The sequence below is a fragment of the Bison bison genome, unplaced genomic scaffold (genome assembly GCF_000754665.1).
Source record: "Bison bison bison isolate TAMUID 2011002044 unplaced genomic scaffold, Bison_UMD1.0 scf7180017864203, whole genome shotgun sequence".
In the NCBI taxonomy this organism is placed as follows: domain Eukaryota; kingdom Metazoa; phylum Chordata; class Mammalia; order Artiodactyla; family Bovidae; genus Bison; species Bison bison.
This window is the reverse complement of record NW_011494775.1, coordinates 3,154,574-3,171,837: the sequence shown is the minus strand read 5'-3', so window position 1 is coordinate 3,171,837 and position 17,264 is coordinate 3,154,574. Positions and strand designations below refer to the sequence as shown.

Genomic DNA, 17,264 nt, shown 5'->3' with positions numbered 1-17,264 from the left:
GTTTACTCAAGCTTACCATGTGGCAGGCACTGTGTAAAGAGCTCATTGTGTTTAATAGTCACAAAAACCCAGTTCCTGGACATTTACAAAGGGGAGACAGAGGCACAGGGAGATTCCACTGCCTGCCCGAGGTCCCTGCCCAAATCGGGGGTGGAGCTGGGACGAGGGCCCAGGCAGGTGACTCAGGACCACTGATGCTGTTTCTGCTTCTGCCCCCAGGGTTTTGTAGAAGCTGAGGCTGCAGCGACTTTGGTAACATCTGGGCCTTTGCAGAGAATCATCATATACAAAACCAATTGCAAACTTTGAGGGAGGGAAGGGAAGTGGGAACTTGACTCTAAAATGACATTGTTCAAGTAGTGGGTGCAGCCCGTGGGCTCCAAGGGGTGGGTCTGAATTCTGTGGCTTTGGGCAGCTCTTCTCTGCATGGCCACTCTTCCTTACCTCCCTCGTCCCCTCAGATGCTTGAGAGAGGGGGCTTTGGTGACTGTGGGTGCTGGGCAGGATCAACTACTGGGGAAAAAGCAGGGGAGGCAGGTGGTGGGTCATCAGGCAGTTCTTTCTGCCCGGAATCCCTCCAGAAGTAGAGGAAGGATGTGGTTTTTCTTTCACTTGTTCCTCAGAAACCCTCTAGGCCAAAGGTAGGGGGTAGACTCGCTGGGCCCAGGCAGGAAGCATCAGTAAGCACGGGTGCCTGGAGAATGCACCCTTTTCCATTGTTTGAACACCTGCAGCCCTCCGAGCCTGTACTTCATTTTCCCCCTTCTTATAGAAAAACAAAACATGCTTACTTTCCATGTCACTCTGGTATTAGAAATGCAGTCATTTAGCCTTGGTGCCTGGGAGGCAATGGGGAGTGATGGGAAATAGTTGCAGGTTGCCCAAATCCTCTCTAAGGGGGTGGCTTCGACTCAGCTCCAGCCGACTATTGCCACACAGCCTGGATCTTAAAAAAAAAAAAAGAAGGCAGAGAGCTAGATTTTCCCAGGGTCTTTTAATTGGAAATTGTCAGATAATTCAATCAAAACCGAAGTCAAATGCAAACCAACATTAACACCATGCAGCCCAGACCATTGTGTGGACTAGACAGTGTGGGCTAGTGGTTAGCTGCCAGCTTGTGGTCTCTGCTCTGAGCCAAGCCCACTCTCCTTGACAACTGTGCTGAGATGGGTAAATTTAAGCTGCCTTGTGCGGGGCTTGTGGGATTGCTCATGGCTTGCAGCTTTACCCCAGAATTGCCAGTCCACTTCCTGGGTGGTGACAATGGGGGTCTATGAGAGACCACGCTCCATACTGAAGGCAGGGGCCAGAGGCCTCTGGCTTCCCTGTTTGGGGGCAGATGTCAGGTGGAATGCAGGCCATGCTGAGGTGAGAACCCAGCTCATCTGGTTGGAGACATGCAGATATAAAGCCATTGAGTTCATCCTGATTGTCTGAATGTGGAGGGAAAGAGTTTAGCCATCCAACCAAGTACAGTCACCATTAATACATTCGTGTATTTCTTCTTCCTTTTCAGTGTGCATAGATGAAATGTTTTAAGAGGTTTTACTCATATTATCTAGACAGTTTCATATCCTGTTGTTAACAGTGTAACAAACATTTTCCATGTTACTAAAATAACATTATAAAATGAAAATAGATGGATAATATTTAAAACAGATGTACAATAGTCCATAAAATACACACACGTATTTTGAGAGGGATGATATAGCGTGATAAGAATTCAGTTTCTGGGGTTAGACTACCTGCTTCTATTATCTTCACCGATCGTCAGGAAGCCTCAGTTTGTGTGCTGTGCTCAGTCGCTTCAGTAGTGTCAAACTCTTTGCAACCCTATGGACTGTAGCCCGTCAGGCTCCTCTGTCCATGGGATTCTCTAGGCATGAATATTGGAGTGGGTTGCCATTTCCTACTCCAGGGATCCCTGGATCTTTCCTATGCAGGGATCAAACCAGCATCTTTAGGTCTCCTGCTTTGGCAGGTGGGTTTTTTATTTGTTTGTTTTTTACTACTAGTGCCACCTGGGAAACGCAAGCCTCAGTTTCCTCATCTGCAATACGGGAATAACAAGAGTAGCTCATTCATAACTGGGATGGGATAGAATCATGCATAACACACGAAGATCTGAGCACAGTGTCTGATACATTGAAAACATGAGATAAATGTTAGCAATACAGTTACACTTATTATTTAGAAGTCTTCCTACTAATGTAAATATACGTTGTTTACAGTTTTTCCTGTTTTAAAAATAGTGATGTGATCAGCAAATTTGTGCATAAAGAGTTGCCTTCATTTGCAGTCATTTCCCTAAATGTGTGGGCTCTTTGATTCATGAGTAGGTCAAAGAGTATGGTCATTTTTAGGATTCTTGGTACATGTTGTGAAATTTGTTATATAGAGGGGTTTTACCAAATGATATCAGCATTTACTGAAGTTTAAAGGGAATGTCCATTTGGCATTGCCCACCCCTCATGAAAACTCCTTGGACGGCAGTTATCCTCATGAAAACGCCCAACTTCATGGAGGTTTTCTCCCCGGGGTCTCTGTCACTTGGCCTGAATTCTTTCAGATCTGGCCTTGACAGTAAGGTGCCTGTGAAGGTGCCGTTTTCAAGTTACCATTCCCCGGGCATGAGCTGCACTAGGCGCCCTGCTGGGCCCGTGCTGGAATTCGGGGCTGAGGTCCAGGGCCAGCAGTTCTACCTGGGCCAAGTCACATCCGAGAGCCCAGTGGCCAGTGACACTCCTCCCCCATCTGGGAGCTTTCAGGTCTGTGTTTTCATTAAGAACCTAATTAATGTGCAGATCACAAAGCCCTTAACACCACAGGAGGCCAGGGTTTGGGGGACTGGAGGAGGACTCAGCATTAACTCTGTGCTGACCTTTGCAGGAATTCCACCAGGCCCAGCTGGAGGCAAAGGGCTGAGTGTTATACCTGCTTAAATCCTCTCTTCCATTCATTCACTAGCATTTTCCCAGTCTCTGCAATGAGCAAAGCTGAGTGGGCACATCAGGTATCAGACACACACAGGCCCTGTGTTCATGGAGCCCTCAGTCTGGTGGGGAATCAAATGTGCACCGGAGTGAGAAAGGCCTGTGGAAGACTCTGGAACCTCAGAATCTGGCTCTGCACACAAGGAAGGCTCCAGAGAGGAGTGGCTGTCAATTGGGTGCTTGAATATTGGCTAGGATTTGGAAGTGGGGAGGGGGAGGTCTTTTAGACTGAGGACCGATGGAGGGAAGGAGTCAGGGGCAGGAAGAGCGGGTCTGTGTAGGGATGAGTGGGGAAGGGTGAAAGATACAGGGTCAGGTATGAAGAGCTTGGATTATTAGCTGAGTGTGAGTTTCTGTGCTATTCTGCAGGCAGTGGGGTGTCTTGGACATCAGCATGACCTGAGCAAAGCTGTGTGTCAGGAAGTGATGAACCTGACGTTCAGAGGAATGGAAGGGGTGGGAATGGTAGAGGTAAGGAGGCTGCTGCCACAGACCAGGCGAGAGGCTGGGAACCTGTCTCAGGGCCATGGACTTTGGGAACACAGGGGAGCGGTAACTTAAAGAGGCATAGATAATGCAGAACCAACAGGCCAATAAGGAGAGAAGAAAGTGTTGAAAATGACCTAGGATTTCAAAGTTGGGTAGCGACGAGGGAGGCAGTACCACCTACAAAGGGAATGGAACAGCAGATGAAGCCTGCGAGACAGAACTTGGTGGGAGTGGGTCAGCACGCATGCTCGTTGTTGCGGTTGACGGTTTGGATCCCGGCTGGAGAGGCAGTCTCAAGTGAGAGTGTGGAGACTTGGCCTTGGTTCCTGTTCTTGGGGAGAGGGGAACTCCAGCTGAAATGTTAGGGCAGGAGATCTAGACAGGAATCTGACAGACGTAAAAGTGACAGCTGAAGTCATGACATTAAGTGCAAATGCCAAGTTGAGCTGCAAAAACAAAGAGGGGACTGGCAATGAGAAAACGCTGTGAAGAAGTTTGAGAAGGAGCTGTACTGAACGCTAATAGCTATAGTTAACAAGTGCCGTGCCTGGCCATGCGTTCTGTGCTAACACACACCCTGAGATTCAGTCGCCACAGCAACTCTATGAGATATGCACTGTCAGTCTCCATCTGGTGGGTGGGGAAACAGACGCTGGGTTTAAGTGACTTATCCGTGCTCTCTGGGCTATTCTGCCCCAGCCTGTGCAGTTCCACACCCTGGAAACACAGTCCTGAGAGACTAGTGTCACCATTGTGGGGAAGGAGAGGGAAGAAGGGAGAGCTGCTGAAGTCAGGGTGACAGTGAATGGAGACCAAAGAAAAAGACTCTTTTCCAAATTGGGAGAGAAGAAGGAAAGAGATAATTGAGAGAGAATTTCGAGGCAAGAGGAAGGAAGTTGAGGGAGCCTGACTACCATATTTAATATAATCTGATGGAATGAAGGGTAGAGAGTGTAGCCAGGATTCGAGGAGGAGAGGGTCCTAATATCTGGATGTGCCAAGAGGGGACATGCTGACAAGGGCTGGGTTGGATGGTAAGAGTGGGGAGTGCCAGCTGAGGATGATCATCACTCACTCACCTGAACACAAAGCCCATTTGAGTCTGGAAGGCTGTCTGATGACAAAATGGGGTGAAACCATTTCTGCGATTTCCCTGGACCTTCAGAAATGTCTGACTGGGAAGGGCAGTAACTGTGCCTCAGAGGCCCTGACTACATCAGTTTGTCTCTTTAGCAACATAGTTTTATTGCTCCCATAAAGATGTGAGGCTGCTCAGAAGCATATTTATCTCTAGGCAGGTTAGCCATCTGATACTTTCTAAGAATTTCCCAGTTCAGGGCAGGAATGATTGATGCTAAGCTCTGTAAAGAGATATATGTTGCTCCATCAGTTTCTAAAGAAGGAAGCCTATGGGAAGGCAGGAATTCTTGGAATGTGACAAGTGGCACAGAAACCACAGTTGGGGCCTTCTTCTCAAGTAGTCTGTATGCCAATAGGAAGTGAGGGCTGGAGCAATGGCAGCCCAAAAGTGGAGGGAGGTGTTTTGTGAAGAGGCCAGGCATATAGCCATGCAGTTCAAGAGGCACCCTTGAGTTCTGGACAGTTTGAATCTTTTTCAAGCTGTGGTCTCACATAGCTTGCCAAAATTAATGAAGATGTACACAACATAATGCACCATTGTACAAGTTGCGTACAGTAAATACAGACACACCCGTTTGTTCTTTCAATTGACAAGGGCAAATATTGTCTTGATTTCTACTTGATGCTAGTGTTGGTAGCTCTCAGTGCTGTATGGGTACCCACAGTCTTCCATAGGAGGCTTGGCAGGTCATGGCAGGGCACAGCAGGGCGCAGCTGCCTGAGATTGGCAGGTCTGGCTCTTCTGGAATCTGAAGTTACATCAGGACAAGTTAATAAAGACAAGAGTGATAACTATTTGCCTCAAGTAAAATACATTTGTACAACACACATTTTGGTAAACTGTACTTGTCAAAGTGCGTTCTCAGTTAATTTGCACAAAAGCCCAATGAGGATATGGAGAGGCCTCTTATTCTTCCCCTTTTGTATATGACAAGGAGACTGAAGGCTAGTGTTGGGGAGTCTTTTTCACTAGGTTGTATAGAAAATAGCAACTGAGCAGCAGAGTAAACCCCAGCTTCTCCTAACACAGAGCTCTTTCTAGTAAACCATCTGCCTATCATGGACTCTTTAGATCATGAGAAAACTGCCATACCCTCTACAAACAGGAACCAGGCTGGAGCTTCCCATTGGTAATATCCTGGGGAGGTGAACCCAGGGTCCCCCAGCCTGTTCAAATCCAAACCCCAGAGGTTATACCCAGCCTGTCTATTGGAGGATGTCCATCCATAGTACCGGATGCTTCCACAGCATCTTAGGCCATGTGGAAGCTTACACCGTGATTTGGAAATGGCTTTTAGTCTCTGGCACAAGGATCAGACAGGGCTGGGCTTGGAGGAACATCCAACATGGGAGATGCGGCTTTGGGAGGCCCCACTGCTAGAGCTGCTGATCAGATGCTCAAGTGTTCTCTGAATGGTGCCACAGTGTCAGGCACAGGGTCACAGGGCCTGGGACACATCACAGTGTGTGGTTCCAATACCAGAAAACTCACTGAGCCAGTTAGGGGAAAACCACATGCTCCAAAAACAGAAGCAACCAAAACAGATCATGACAGGGGTACAGCCTTGGCAGGCACTAAGGGTCCTGGTTTTTTCTATGAGTACCTTTTTAAAAAAATTATCTATTTTATTTGGCCATGTTGGGTCTTAGTTTCAGCCCTCTGGCTCGGTAGTTCCGGAACTCAGGCTTAGCTGCCCATAGGCATGTTGTGTCTTAGTTCCCCGACCAGGGATCGAACCGAGTCCTGGAAGGTGGATTCTTAACCACTGGACCACCGGAAAAGTCCCTACGAGTACTTTTTAAGTATATGAAATGGAGTCCAACCCATAGAACAGTGGCTTTACTTAATGTCCATGATTAAGAAAGCACATATGATAAGAAACTACTGTGGATTGTCAGTGTATTTAAGTAATTTTTATTGAGTTCCCACAATAGCACCTACACATGTGAGAAAAATGGTCAGACATGTGTATGAGATATTTGAGGAATTCTATCCGTCTTCAAGGCTTGTGGATTGGTGGGTCCCTTGAAGTAACCCCGTGCTCCCGCCTTGCACTTGAGAGCCTGCTGGCCCAGGGGTATTTGAGCACAGAACACTTGGTGAGCCTGCACATTGTTGACTGGGGACCAGCAGGGCCTCATCTGTGGGTGGCTGACTTGCTAAGGATTTTCAGGAGAAACTGATGTGTTAAGAAATGGTGTTGTGTCCACCTCCAACCCCCACCGGCAAACAGAGGAGAGCTGGTGTCCCTGAGGCCTGGGCTCTCCTTACTTCAAGTGGATCTGTGACTAGTCACTGTGCTTCACCTGACTTTCCTGTCTCCAAGGCCATGACCCACTGAAGACACTGAACAGCACTGCCCTAGGAAGGAAAGAGTTAAAAAGTGTTTGTGTTCGTCTGGGAAGGGTACCGTGGGATGCTGCAGCAGGTCCCTGGGTTCTCAGCAGAGGGGCGCCAGAGGCAGATCTACAGGGACCTCAGCCTGTGTCTGGGCCAGTGTAGCCTCTCTGAGGTAGGAGGATCCCCCAAGGAGTGACTGTGTGGGTACCTGTGAGGACTGGCTAAACCTGGACACCCCCATCCCCTGAAGAATTCTCTGAAGAGGCACCTGCCATCAGAGGGGCCTCCTGGCCCAGGCAGGAGCCAGCAAGCCAGGTGCCAGATGCTGCTGCTGAGCAGTGGGGCCAGATGGCCACAGCGTGTGGTCCAAGGAGCGATGCTGCTGCTGAGCAGTGAGCCACATGGCACAGCGTGTGGTCCAAGGAGCGAGGAGGGGACTGGGCCAAACAACGCAGGGGAGCCCAGAGGAGGGGTCTTTTTAGAACTGTGGAGGCTTCCTGTGCTCTTAGGTGAAGGTGAGGAGCAGAGTGGGAGGTGATATTACTGACTTTGAATATCCTGCCTGTCATGTCGGCTTGACTTGATCCTAAATGAATTTAGGAAAACAAAGAAAACCACAGACATCATGAGTGTTACTGCACCTATTATAGTAAAAGGCTCTTAGTTTAAAGAGGACAGTAAAAAATGGCCTCAATAGCAAAGCAAATAGCAAAGCATTCAGGGTAAGAAATAATCAAAATTTGATTCATCATCTTATCCTTACTTCAGAACAAAAAGTTCTCATGAGGGAAACTAAATACATTTCACCCTAGAAGGAAATATACCTAATGTGAACCCCTTCACAGGCATGTGTGCACCCCCAAGCCCAAGCCCTGGAGGTTCCTGAACAATAGGCTGAGGGGAGGTTCAGTGTGAGCAAAGTACCCGCCTCCTTCCTTGGGTTCCTTGCACAAAGACATACAAATTCACATGTATCGGTTGTGTATATTTCTGAGAGCTGCTTGCCAGCAACCTCCCAAGTCAGTTTTTAAGGGTCACCAAAATGTGTTTTACCCAGACTAAAACTGGTCCAGAGTTAGAGTTACCAGAGGCTCCGATTCAGCGCTTTTCTAAGTCTGGCTGCCAGGTCTCCCTGGCAACACCTCCATGAGCCATGGAGCATCTTGTGGTTTGAGCAACTGATCAGAATGCCTGCCGTCTTCTGCCTCATGGTCCTGTATGAACTGTCCATACCACTACGCTAAAGTAGGTGGGCCTGTGACAACTGTCACCTGAAAGAGATTTGCTTTTTGTCGGGTGACACATCGTTGACATCACAGAATCCTTTTACCTTGAAAAGCAGGAGAGGCTAGGTAGCCTTTAGAGTTTTGCTCTGCCTGAGTGACCAAAATGGCTTATTTCAAGCATCAGATGCCATTTTCTCAGTAGGATAGGGTACTGGTGCATGTCATGGTCAAAACTCACGAACTGTGCACTTATCAGCTACACCGTTTATGGGATGTAAATTACACCTCAGTTGAAAAAACAAGCTAATGAAAACAAGTAAAGGAGGCCAGAGAAGACAAAGGGAATCTTGAGGTTGATTGGTCTTCATGGGAAAAGAGGTGAGACTGGAGAAGGGGGAAGAAGTCCAGCCAAGGATGCATCATCTCAGTGTAATACAAGGACACATCAAACAAACCTCAGATAAGAGGAGTTCTGTTAACAAGAAGGGGGTGGTGTACTCTTAAAAAATGTCATTGTCATCATAAAAAAAAAATAACAAAGCAAGGCTGTGGAAATGCTCCAGATGAAAGGAAGCTACAGAGACATGACAACGAAATATAATACCTGATGGACTGGATTGTGTCATGGGGGTGGGGAGAAACACTCTAAAGGTCAACGTGAGATCACTGGGAGCATGAGCACAGACAGTACATTAGATACGAAGATTGTCCGTGTGATTATGAACCTGGCTCCTTTCCCACAGCGTGTAGAATGGCATCCTGATTCTTAGGAAACACAGACTGAAGAATTCAATGGTAAGGGCTATTTTGTATGTAACTCACCCTGAAATGGCTCAGAGAATAAAATTATATATTGTATGTATGGGCCAGAGAATTTCCTTCTTGCTTATTTTGGGAGAAAAACAATGAAAGTACAGATCTGGTGCTGGGTTGGGTCTTGATGACAAGGTTGGCTCTCGGTTTGGTCAAATGTTTTTCCCATTTTATCAGACTCTCTCGTTCTATCAGTAACTCCTGAAAGTCACATCGTACCCACAACTGATTGATGAAAACCTTGACTCCAGGTCGGGTCACTGTTACCTGGAGCTGAACCAGGCAAAGTTTAGGAATTGGGACAAAGGCATCTGTTCAGTTTAATTGCACACCCATGTTTGAGTGAGGAGTGGAGGAAGGGTATGGGCAGGGAGGGAGGGAGAGGACACACAAACCATAAAACAAATAAGGTAAAATGTTAAAAATAGGTGCAGGGGTAAACGTGTAAATATAGGTGTGGGGGGTTCTGTGTCAAATTTTCTCTCTTTTTTTGTACTTTGTTTTTTCAAATTTGAAATTATTTCCAAATAAAAATTTTATTTACAAATGTCAGGGGTGAGCTGCAAGAAGTTGAGGGCTTCACAGTATCACCTTGTGTCCAGAGGCCCTGACAATCAGCTCAGACTCATGTCAATGTTCCAGGTCAGAATTATAATTATATTGATGTAATAGTTGTAAATGGATCATTTTCAAGCAATTAAAGCTAGATTGCTTATGTTATAACCCTAGAAGAATATGAGAGAATTTCCTTATTGCTTATTCTGAAAAGAAAAGGGAAAAAAAGGCAGATTTTTTTGACAAAGCCAGTTGGTGGTTGGACAGGTGTTTTTTTTTTTTTTTCCAACATCTGTACCTCCAAACAAGCAGAATGTTAACAGGAGCTCTCCTTCAGTAAGTGACTTTTGAGCTCTACATCATACTCATAGTTGATTCATGAAAACTTTGACTTTGGGGACAAATCACTGGTACTTCCATGTGAGCATGGCCCAGGCAAAGTTTATATGTTGGGACAATTACAACTATTTGGTTTAATGCCAAATTTTCCCAGGATGACCCTAGTGGTATCCTAGTGGCTTTGGGAGAGAAACGAGTGTTCAGTGATCTCCCAGAGTGCTCTCAAAGACTGCATGCAGTATCTGACCTTGCCCTGAGCTCAGAGTGCCCTGTGCCCCTAAACGTGGCTGCCACACCTGCTCATTCCCTGCGGGATCCACTGTGAAAGAGAATGGGACTCGGCCTCCCGCAGTTGGCTTAACACACATGGCCTTTATCCCTCTCTTCCCTCAACACAGGAAGAATATACGGGACTAGTTTGTCAAAGCAAATTTTCTAGGCAAATAGAAACCTCCCCCTTGACCTTGTCTACATCCAGGATAAGTGAAAAGGACAAGTTGTACTTAACTCCTAAATTTCCTGTTTGGACTGTGGCATCATGAAGCTGAGTATTCTTTCCTGACCTTCATCTGATAAAGATGGGGCTGTTTAGGGGGCTTGGAAGTTCACCTGTGTAACGAAAATGATCTGTCTCTTAGCCAGCATGCTGTAAAAACCCAAATGAGCTGGTGCTTCCAGGGAATTGAACCCAGGTGACAAAATGGGCATGTGGTCACAAGCAAGCTCCATTCTGTTTCTGTCCTGGTCATGTCACCTTAGTTCTCCAAGAAGGGAAAGTTGAGAATATGATCTGCTTTATCTGCACTGGGACTGGGAGGTCTCTCTGGCCACGAGTCAAAGCTATGCCAAAAGTCTGTAGCAGAGTAGATGAGCATCAGACAGGGAGATAAAAGGAGCCAGGTGGAAGGATTAGAGTCACTGCTTTCTGTCTACGTATGTCCTGAGAAGACACTACCAATGTAACAACCAGACCAAGACCAATGATCTGCCAGCAGAGATCCCAGTGGTCAAAGAAGGAGACAGCACTCTGTGCCCTGGACTCTGAGGGGCCAATGGCACAGGTCTGCCCTACAACTGTTTCAGGGCACCACCTGGCCAGGGCTGGAGTGAGTCAGTGAGACCATGTCCAGCCTTCCAGCCTGTCATCTGGTCTCAGTAATGCTCTGGTGAGACCACTGCACCCCTGCAATGTTCCTAGCACCATGCTGAGCTCTTTATAGGTATTACCTTGTTTATATTCACAACAGCCTATTCTCATTTTCATTTTAAAAAAATACAATTTCCTAACTTTATTGAGATATGGTTGACATATAGCCTTGTATAAGTTTAGGGTTCACAGTGTGATGATTTGGTGCACATATGTGTAGTGAAATGATATCAAGATAAGGTCAGTTTGCACATCCACCACCTCACATAGTTAGCATTTTGTGTGGGTATGTGGTGAGAGTGTTTAAGATCTACTGTGTTAGCAACTTTCAGTATGGGCTTGTCCTCTTTTCAAAGGTAAAGAAATAAAGACTTGAAAGGTGCCTACCAAGGTCAAAAAGTTGGTAAGCAGGGCCAAGATTTGGAGCCGGGACAGTTTAGTTTTAAATCTCATATGATTTTTAGCATGCTATGTACAAGTAGACACACACACACACATACCCACACAGTGTGCTGGACTTTACAGCCTGTGCTTCAAGACAGAGCTTGGTCTGGCTCAGCATGTTTGTTCTGAGACATCGTGCAGTCACACCTGCTCAGAACGTCATAGTGATGGTTGACAGAGAACCCCCGGGCATCCTAAGGCAACAGGTGTTTTATCACCTGGTGGGACTGCCTCCAGTCTGGCGGCACATGCTGGCAAGGGCTCCGCACTGGGACTTCAGAATCCCCATTTGAGCTGCCAAGACAGTCAGAAGGTTTGGTAAAAATCAATTGGTGACGTGAGTGGGAACTCTCAATGGGCTGGGCTGGACTGCCTCAGTGCCAGAGATGGCCAGTCTCCTGCCTTGGGCCACTTGCCACCTTTTTGCTCTGTCTTTGCAGCCAACCTCGGTTTGAAGCCCAGAGTGGCAGTTCTTGGGGAGCAGCCAGCCTACCAGGGGCCTGTGCACTGCTTCGCAACCATCGTGCGGACAGAAGGCCTGGCGGGGCTGTACCGGGGAGCCAGCGCCATGCTGCTGAGGGACGTTCCAGGCTACTGCCTCTACTTCATCCCCTACGTGTTCCTGAGTGACTGGATCACGCCCGAGGCCTGTGCAGGCCCCAGCCCCTGTGCTGTGTGGCTGGCGGGCGGAATGGCGGGTAAGGGCAGCACGGTTGATCCCTGACCCTGTGCTGACCACTGCAGCGGGACAGTGGGGCAAGGGCAGGGTTCATCCAGCCACTCTTCCAACAGTTCTTTGTTAAGTACCTGCAATGGTCAGACCTGGGGCTTCCTTGGTGGCTCAGTGGTAAAGAATCTATCTGCAAAGTAGGAGATGCAGGGGACTTGGGTTCAACCCCTGGGTTGGGAAGATTCCCTGGAGCAGGGCATGGCAACCCACTCCAATATTCTTGCCTGGAGAATCCCCATGGACAGAGGAGCCTGGCAGGCTACAGTCCATGGGGTCGCAAAGAGTCAGATATGACCACAGCGACTTAGCTCACACATGCACTCACACACACACACGCATGCACATATACACGGTCAGACCTAGCCAGGCGGAGGAAGGACTAGGGATGGGGAATGGCCCCTCTCTTTCTCCCCGCACCTTCTCTCTGAGTCCCTATTTGGGCTCTTTCTGTTTTCAGTTGGAAGGTATATTTTGAGCACTCACTCTGTGTCAGATAGCGCTGAGCTTTGAAAAGAAAAATCTGTTATCGTGGTCCACCTTTTTAAAATATTGGCACCCTGCAAGTCTTTCTAACATGAGGATTTAATTCTCCCCAGAAGGTAGGAATTACTCTCCCCATTTTTCAGATGAGAAAACTCAGGTTCAGAGTGACCAACCCAAAGTCACACAGCTAATGCAGACAGTGGAGTGGGGACACTGCCGTCAGAAAGAGCCAAGTTCAAATCCACACTTAGTCACGTTGTGGCCATGGACTAGTTACTGAACCTCCCTCCTCAGAACCCACGCTGCATCTCCATGTCACTTCAGCTGGAAGTCAGTGACCTTGCGGTGGTTTCGAGGCCATCAGCAATCTGCTTGTTACCTTTCTGCACTCCTTTTCTGCTCATGTCCCCTTACTTAGTTCGGTGTCAGTCACACTGGTCCATTTCTTGCAACTTGACCGTGCCTGGCTCCCTCTCCACCACAAGGTCTTTGCACTTGCTATTCTCAGGGCTTGGATTTAGCAACACATAGGCCACCAGTGACTTTGACAAGATTTGGAGGAAGAGAAGGGTGTGAGAACCTGACTGAAGTGGGATCAAGAGAGAACGGGACGAAAGAAATTGGAGAACCCAAGTACACACAACACTTCTGAGGGATTTGACTGCACTGTACTGGGGAAGAGGGAAACACAGCTATAGTCAGAGAGGGGATGGAAGTCAAGAGAGGATTGCTTCTTAAGAAGGCTGATAGCCTGGTATGTTTGATATTGACAGGAAAGATCCACTGGAGAGAAGAAAATCATCATGACGTCCCTGGTGGTCCAGTGGCTAAGACTCTGAACTCCCAGTGCAGGGGACCCAGGGTTCGATCCCTAGTCAGGGAACCAGATGCTGCAACTCAAGATCCCGTGTGCTGCAACTAAGACCCAGTGCAGCCAAATAAATATTTTTTAAGAAAAAGAAAGAAAATTGTCATTCTTTCTCCTCCTCATCATAACCAGCTGTGCTTGAAACAGGAAATACATAACAGAGCCTACATCTTAGCCACCAGACCCCAGTGTTCCCCATCCCCCTGCATGTCTGAGGCCTGGCCTGTGCCAGCTCCCAGTAAGTGCTCAGTAAGTGCCTTTTGGCTGAGAGGGCAGACAGGCCCCTACTGCTCTCATTTCTGGTGAGAGCAGATGCATGTAGCCTGGCAGGCAAACCTGTTTTTGTAATGCCCAAGCCCATGGGCTGAGAACAGAGGGATATGCCAGGGCAGCACCTGGACTGACTCCAGGGAAAGCAGCCCCATTTATCCTGGCAGGAGGCAGGAGACGCCCAGAGGGTTCCCAGAGGACAAAGGCTGGGAGGCCAGGACGGGCAGGGAGCTGGGGACAGGCTAAGGCCTCATTTGGGAGCTGCTGGGCACCAGTTACAAAACTTTGCAAACCAGCTGCCTTGGACTTTGGCATCAGTTTGTTTTTGTCTCCCCGTCAAAGAATGTGCCAATATCTGTGTTTACAGAATAACCTGGTGCTGTTTTCTTAGAGTCCTTTAAAGTCACAAAAGTGCTCAAACCGGGACACCTGAGCTTTATCCAATGAAGAAGACTCAGTGGCACATGGTCCCAAGGGTTCTCCTATTCCACGTCACTGCAAAAGATAAGAGCTCTTTAAAGACCTGCCCCTCCCCCTTCTCTACGATCCCTCAGCTGGCCAGCAGCCTATCTCCAAGTGTTTGTTTAGTGTCTCTGTGTTCAAAATAAATTGTGCCTGTGGGGAGCTACCAGCCTTCAGCCTCAGGCCTCACCCTGGACTCCCTCCCCTGTGTGTGCTTGGAAAGTACTGGGCCTTTTCTTCCAGTAAAAGCTGTCAATACAGGCTTCTGTTTACGAAGCACTAGCTACGCACCTGGCTCTGTGCTAAATGCTTCATTTGCGTTAGTTCATTTGTCCTCACAGCAATCCCACGAAGAGAGGTGCTGCTGGCGCATTTTACAGAAGACAAACCCAAAGCCTAGAGGAGGCAGAAAATTTCTGCAGAGTCCCACAGCATGTGGTGAGGGAGGGTCAGGGACCCCTTTCCTAGGCCCTGACCCTGAGCTCTTTCCAGAAATCTACAGGGAGCCAGTGCCCCTCCAGACCCTGACCAGCTAGCCCCTCATAGCTATTTGTCTCTCTCTTTACAGGAGCAATTTCTTGGGGAACAGCAACTCCTATGGACGTCGTGAAGAGCCGACTGCAAGCTGATGGGGTTTATGTAAACAAATACAGAGGTGTCCTGGACTGCATCTCCCAGAGTTATCAGAAAGAAGGTCTTAAAGTAAGCCCTGCCTCAGTCACATGTCAGTGACGTCTGGGGTCAGTGTCAGTCCCCAGAGGGCTGCTGCTGCTGCTGCTAAGTCACTTCAGTCATGTCTGACTCTGTGCGACCCTACAGATGGAAGCCCACGAGGCTCCCCCGTCCCTGGGATTCTCCAGGCAAGAACACTGGAGTGGGTTGCCATTTCCTGCTCCAATGCATGAAAGTGAAAGTGAAGTCGCTCAGTCGTATCCGACTCTTTGCGACCCCATGGACTGCAGCCTACCAGGCTCCTCCGTCGATAGGACTTTCCAGGCAAGAGTACTGGAGTGGAGTGCCATCGCCTTCTAGAGTTACACTATTACAATCATTGATCATATATCGAACTATACATTTGATCAACTGCTTCAAGGGCTGCTGCTGCTGCTGCTGCTGCTAAGTCGCTTAAGTCGTGTCCGAGGCAGGGTCAGACAAATGCAGGGATGTCAGACTTTAATAGAGAAACCAAAGTGCTGGCAGTTACCATTTACCGAGCACAATGAGCACTGCCTCTGGGGAGCTGCCAGCCTTCAGCAATGGCCTCACCCTGGACTCCCTCCGCTGTGCATGCTCAAAAAATACTGGGCTGAGAGGTTCAGAGAGGACTGGTAACCAATCTGAGGTCACACAGCTGACGTGTGATAGAGCCGGGGCCTGGACCCACCTCCAAGTCGCCAAGCTTGCCTCTTATCCAGTCCTGTGGAAGCTCTATAGTCAAATCCCACTGGCCTTCAAAGGCAGAGTCCCTGGGGATTCCCAGTTCTTTTGCCAGATCGCCAGGCTGGGAAGCCTGTTGTGGGGCCTAGAGCCTTCACAATGGTGGGAGAAAATCTTTGGTATTATTGTTCTCTGGTTTGTGGGTCACCTACCCGGTGGGTATGGGATCTGGTTTTATCGTGATTGCACCCCTCCTGCCATCTGGTTGCAGCTTCTCCTTTGTCCTTAGATGTGGGGTATCTTTTTTTGGTGGGTTCCAGAGTCCTCCTGTTGATAGTTGTTCAACAACTAGCTGCGATTTTGGTGTTCTCACAGGAGAAGATAAGCACACATCCTTCTACTCCACCAACTTGAGCCAGTCCCCTGCCTCCTCAGCCAAATAGGCTGGGAACTCCTTCCTCACTCCCTGCTCAGCACCTCACCCTCACCCCTTTGCCAAGTAAGAACTCCCAGACCCGCCACAGTCACCACATCTCACAAGTTCCAGTTTCCCCATCTGTCTGCTGCTTTCCACCCAACGCCAGCCAGACTCCATCACCTCTGGTCTCGGCTATTGAAGTAGCCTCCAGCCTGGGCTTGTCTCTCTTCTCCTGAACCCAAAGGGCTTATCCTAAATCCTAGCCTCTTCTTGCCTCTAAACTATCTCAGAATGAAGATCAGGTTTCTGCATCTAGTGTCTAAGGTTATAAACGAATTCATCCCTATCTATCTTGCCTCCCATGATACCTCCTAGTCCCCTCATACTTGCTCTTCCTCGAATGGGCCCCTGGCTTTCTTGTAGTGCTTCTTAGAGGCTTTCCTGGTGGCTCGGTGGTAAAAAAAAAAAAAAAAATCTGCCTGCCAGTGCAGGAGACGTGGATTCCATCCTTGGGTCAGAAAGATCCCCTGGAGGAGGAAATGGCAACCCACTCTAGTTTTCTTGCCTGGGAAATTCCACAGACAGAGAAGCCTGGCAGGCTACAGTCCATGGAGTTGCGAAGAATCAGACATGACGTAGTGACTAAACAACAACACAACTTGAATCATCAGACTTGAGTTCCAAACCAGGTCTGGCTACTTGTCAGCTAGGGGAATCCAGGCAAGCTTTATCTCTCGAGTCCTCAATTTCTCCTATGATAACCATCCCTACCATAAAGAGAAGAGACATTTGAAGGTTACATTGAATGAGGCATATAAAAAGTGCTCAGTTTAATGCATAATACATAAAGAACATTTAGAAAGAGTTAACTTTTTAGTATTAGCATTGGTATTTGTATTTATTAGTACTAATTTACTATTGACCTCAAGGCCTTATCTAATATGGCTGCCTCATCCCAAACCCTCCATTTTTTACTAACTGCCATCCAAGTGTGTTCAAATTTCTATTTTTTTGCTCCAGTGGAGGGCCAGAACTTCTCCTCCAGAAACCTGGACTTCCACAAAGGCTGTGTGTGATACTGCCCAAGTCAGTGTTCTCCAGGTCCTATAGCCAAGAGTGGCTGGGAACTTTTTACAGGCCACCGCAGGTTTTCCCGCCCGGGCGGAGGG

General features: G+C 48.1%; 1 protein-coding gene across 1 annotated transcript in view; it reads left to right on the top strand.

The window, feature by feature from the left end:
• SLC25A48 (solute carrier family 25, member 48) overlaps window positions 1-17,264 on the top strand; it is a gene marked incomplete at its 5' end in the record, with an annotated part of 43,641 nt that overhangs the window by 13,893 nt on the left and 12,484 nt on the right. The window contains 2 exons of the mRNA XM_010844622.1: window positions 11,928-12,185; window positions 14,869-15,002. Coding sequence (XP_010842924.1) covers window positions 11,928-12,185; window positions 14,869-15,002 — 392 coding nt within the window. The remainder of the gene's footprint in view (window positions 1-11,927; window positions 12,186-14,868; window positions 15,003-17,264) is intronic.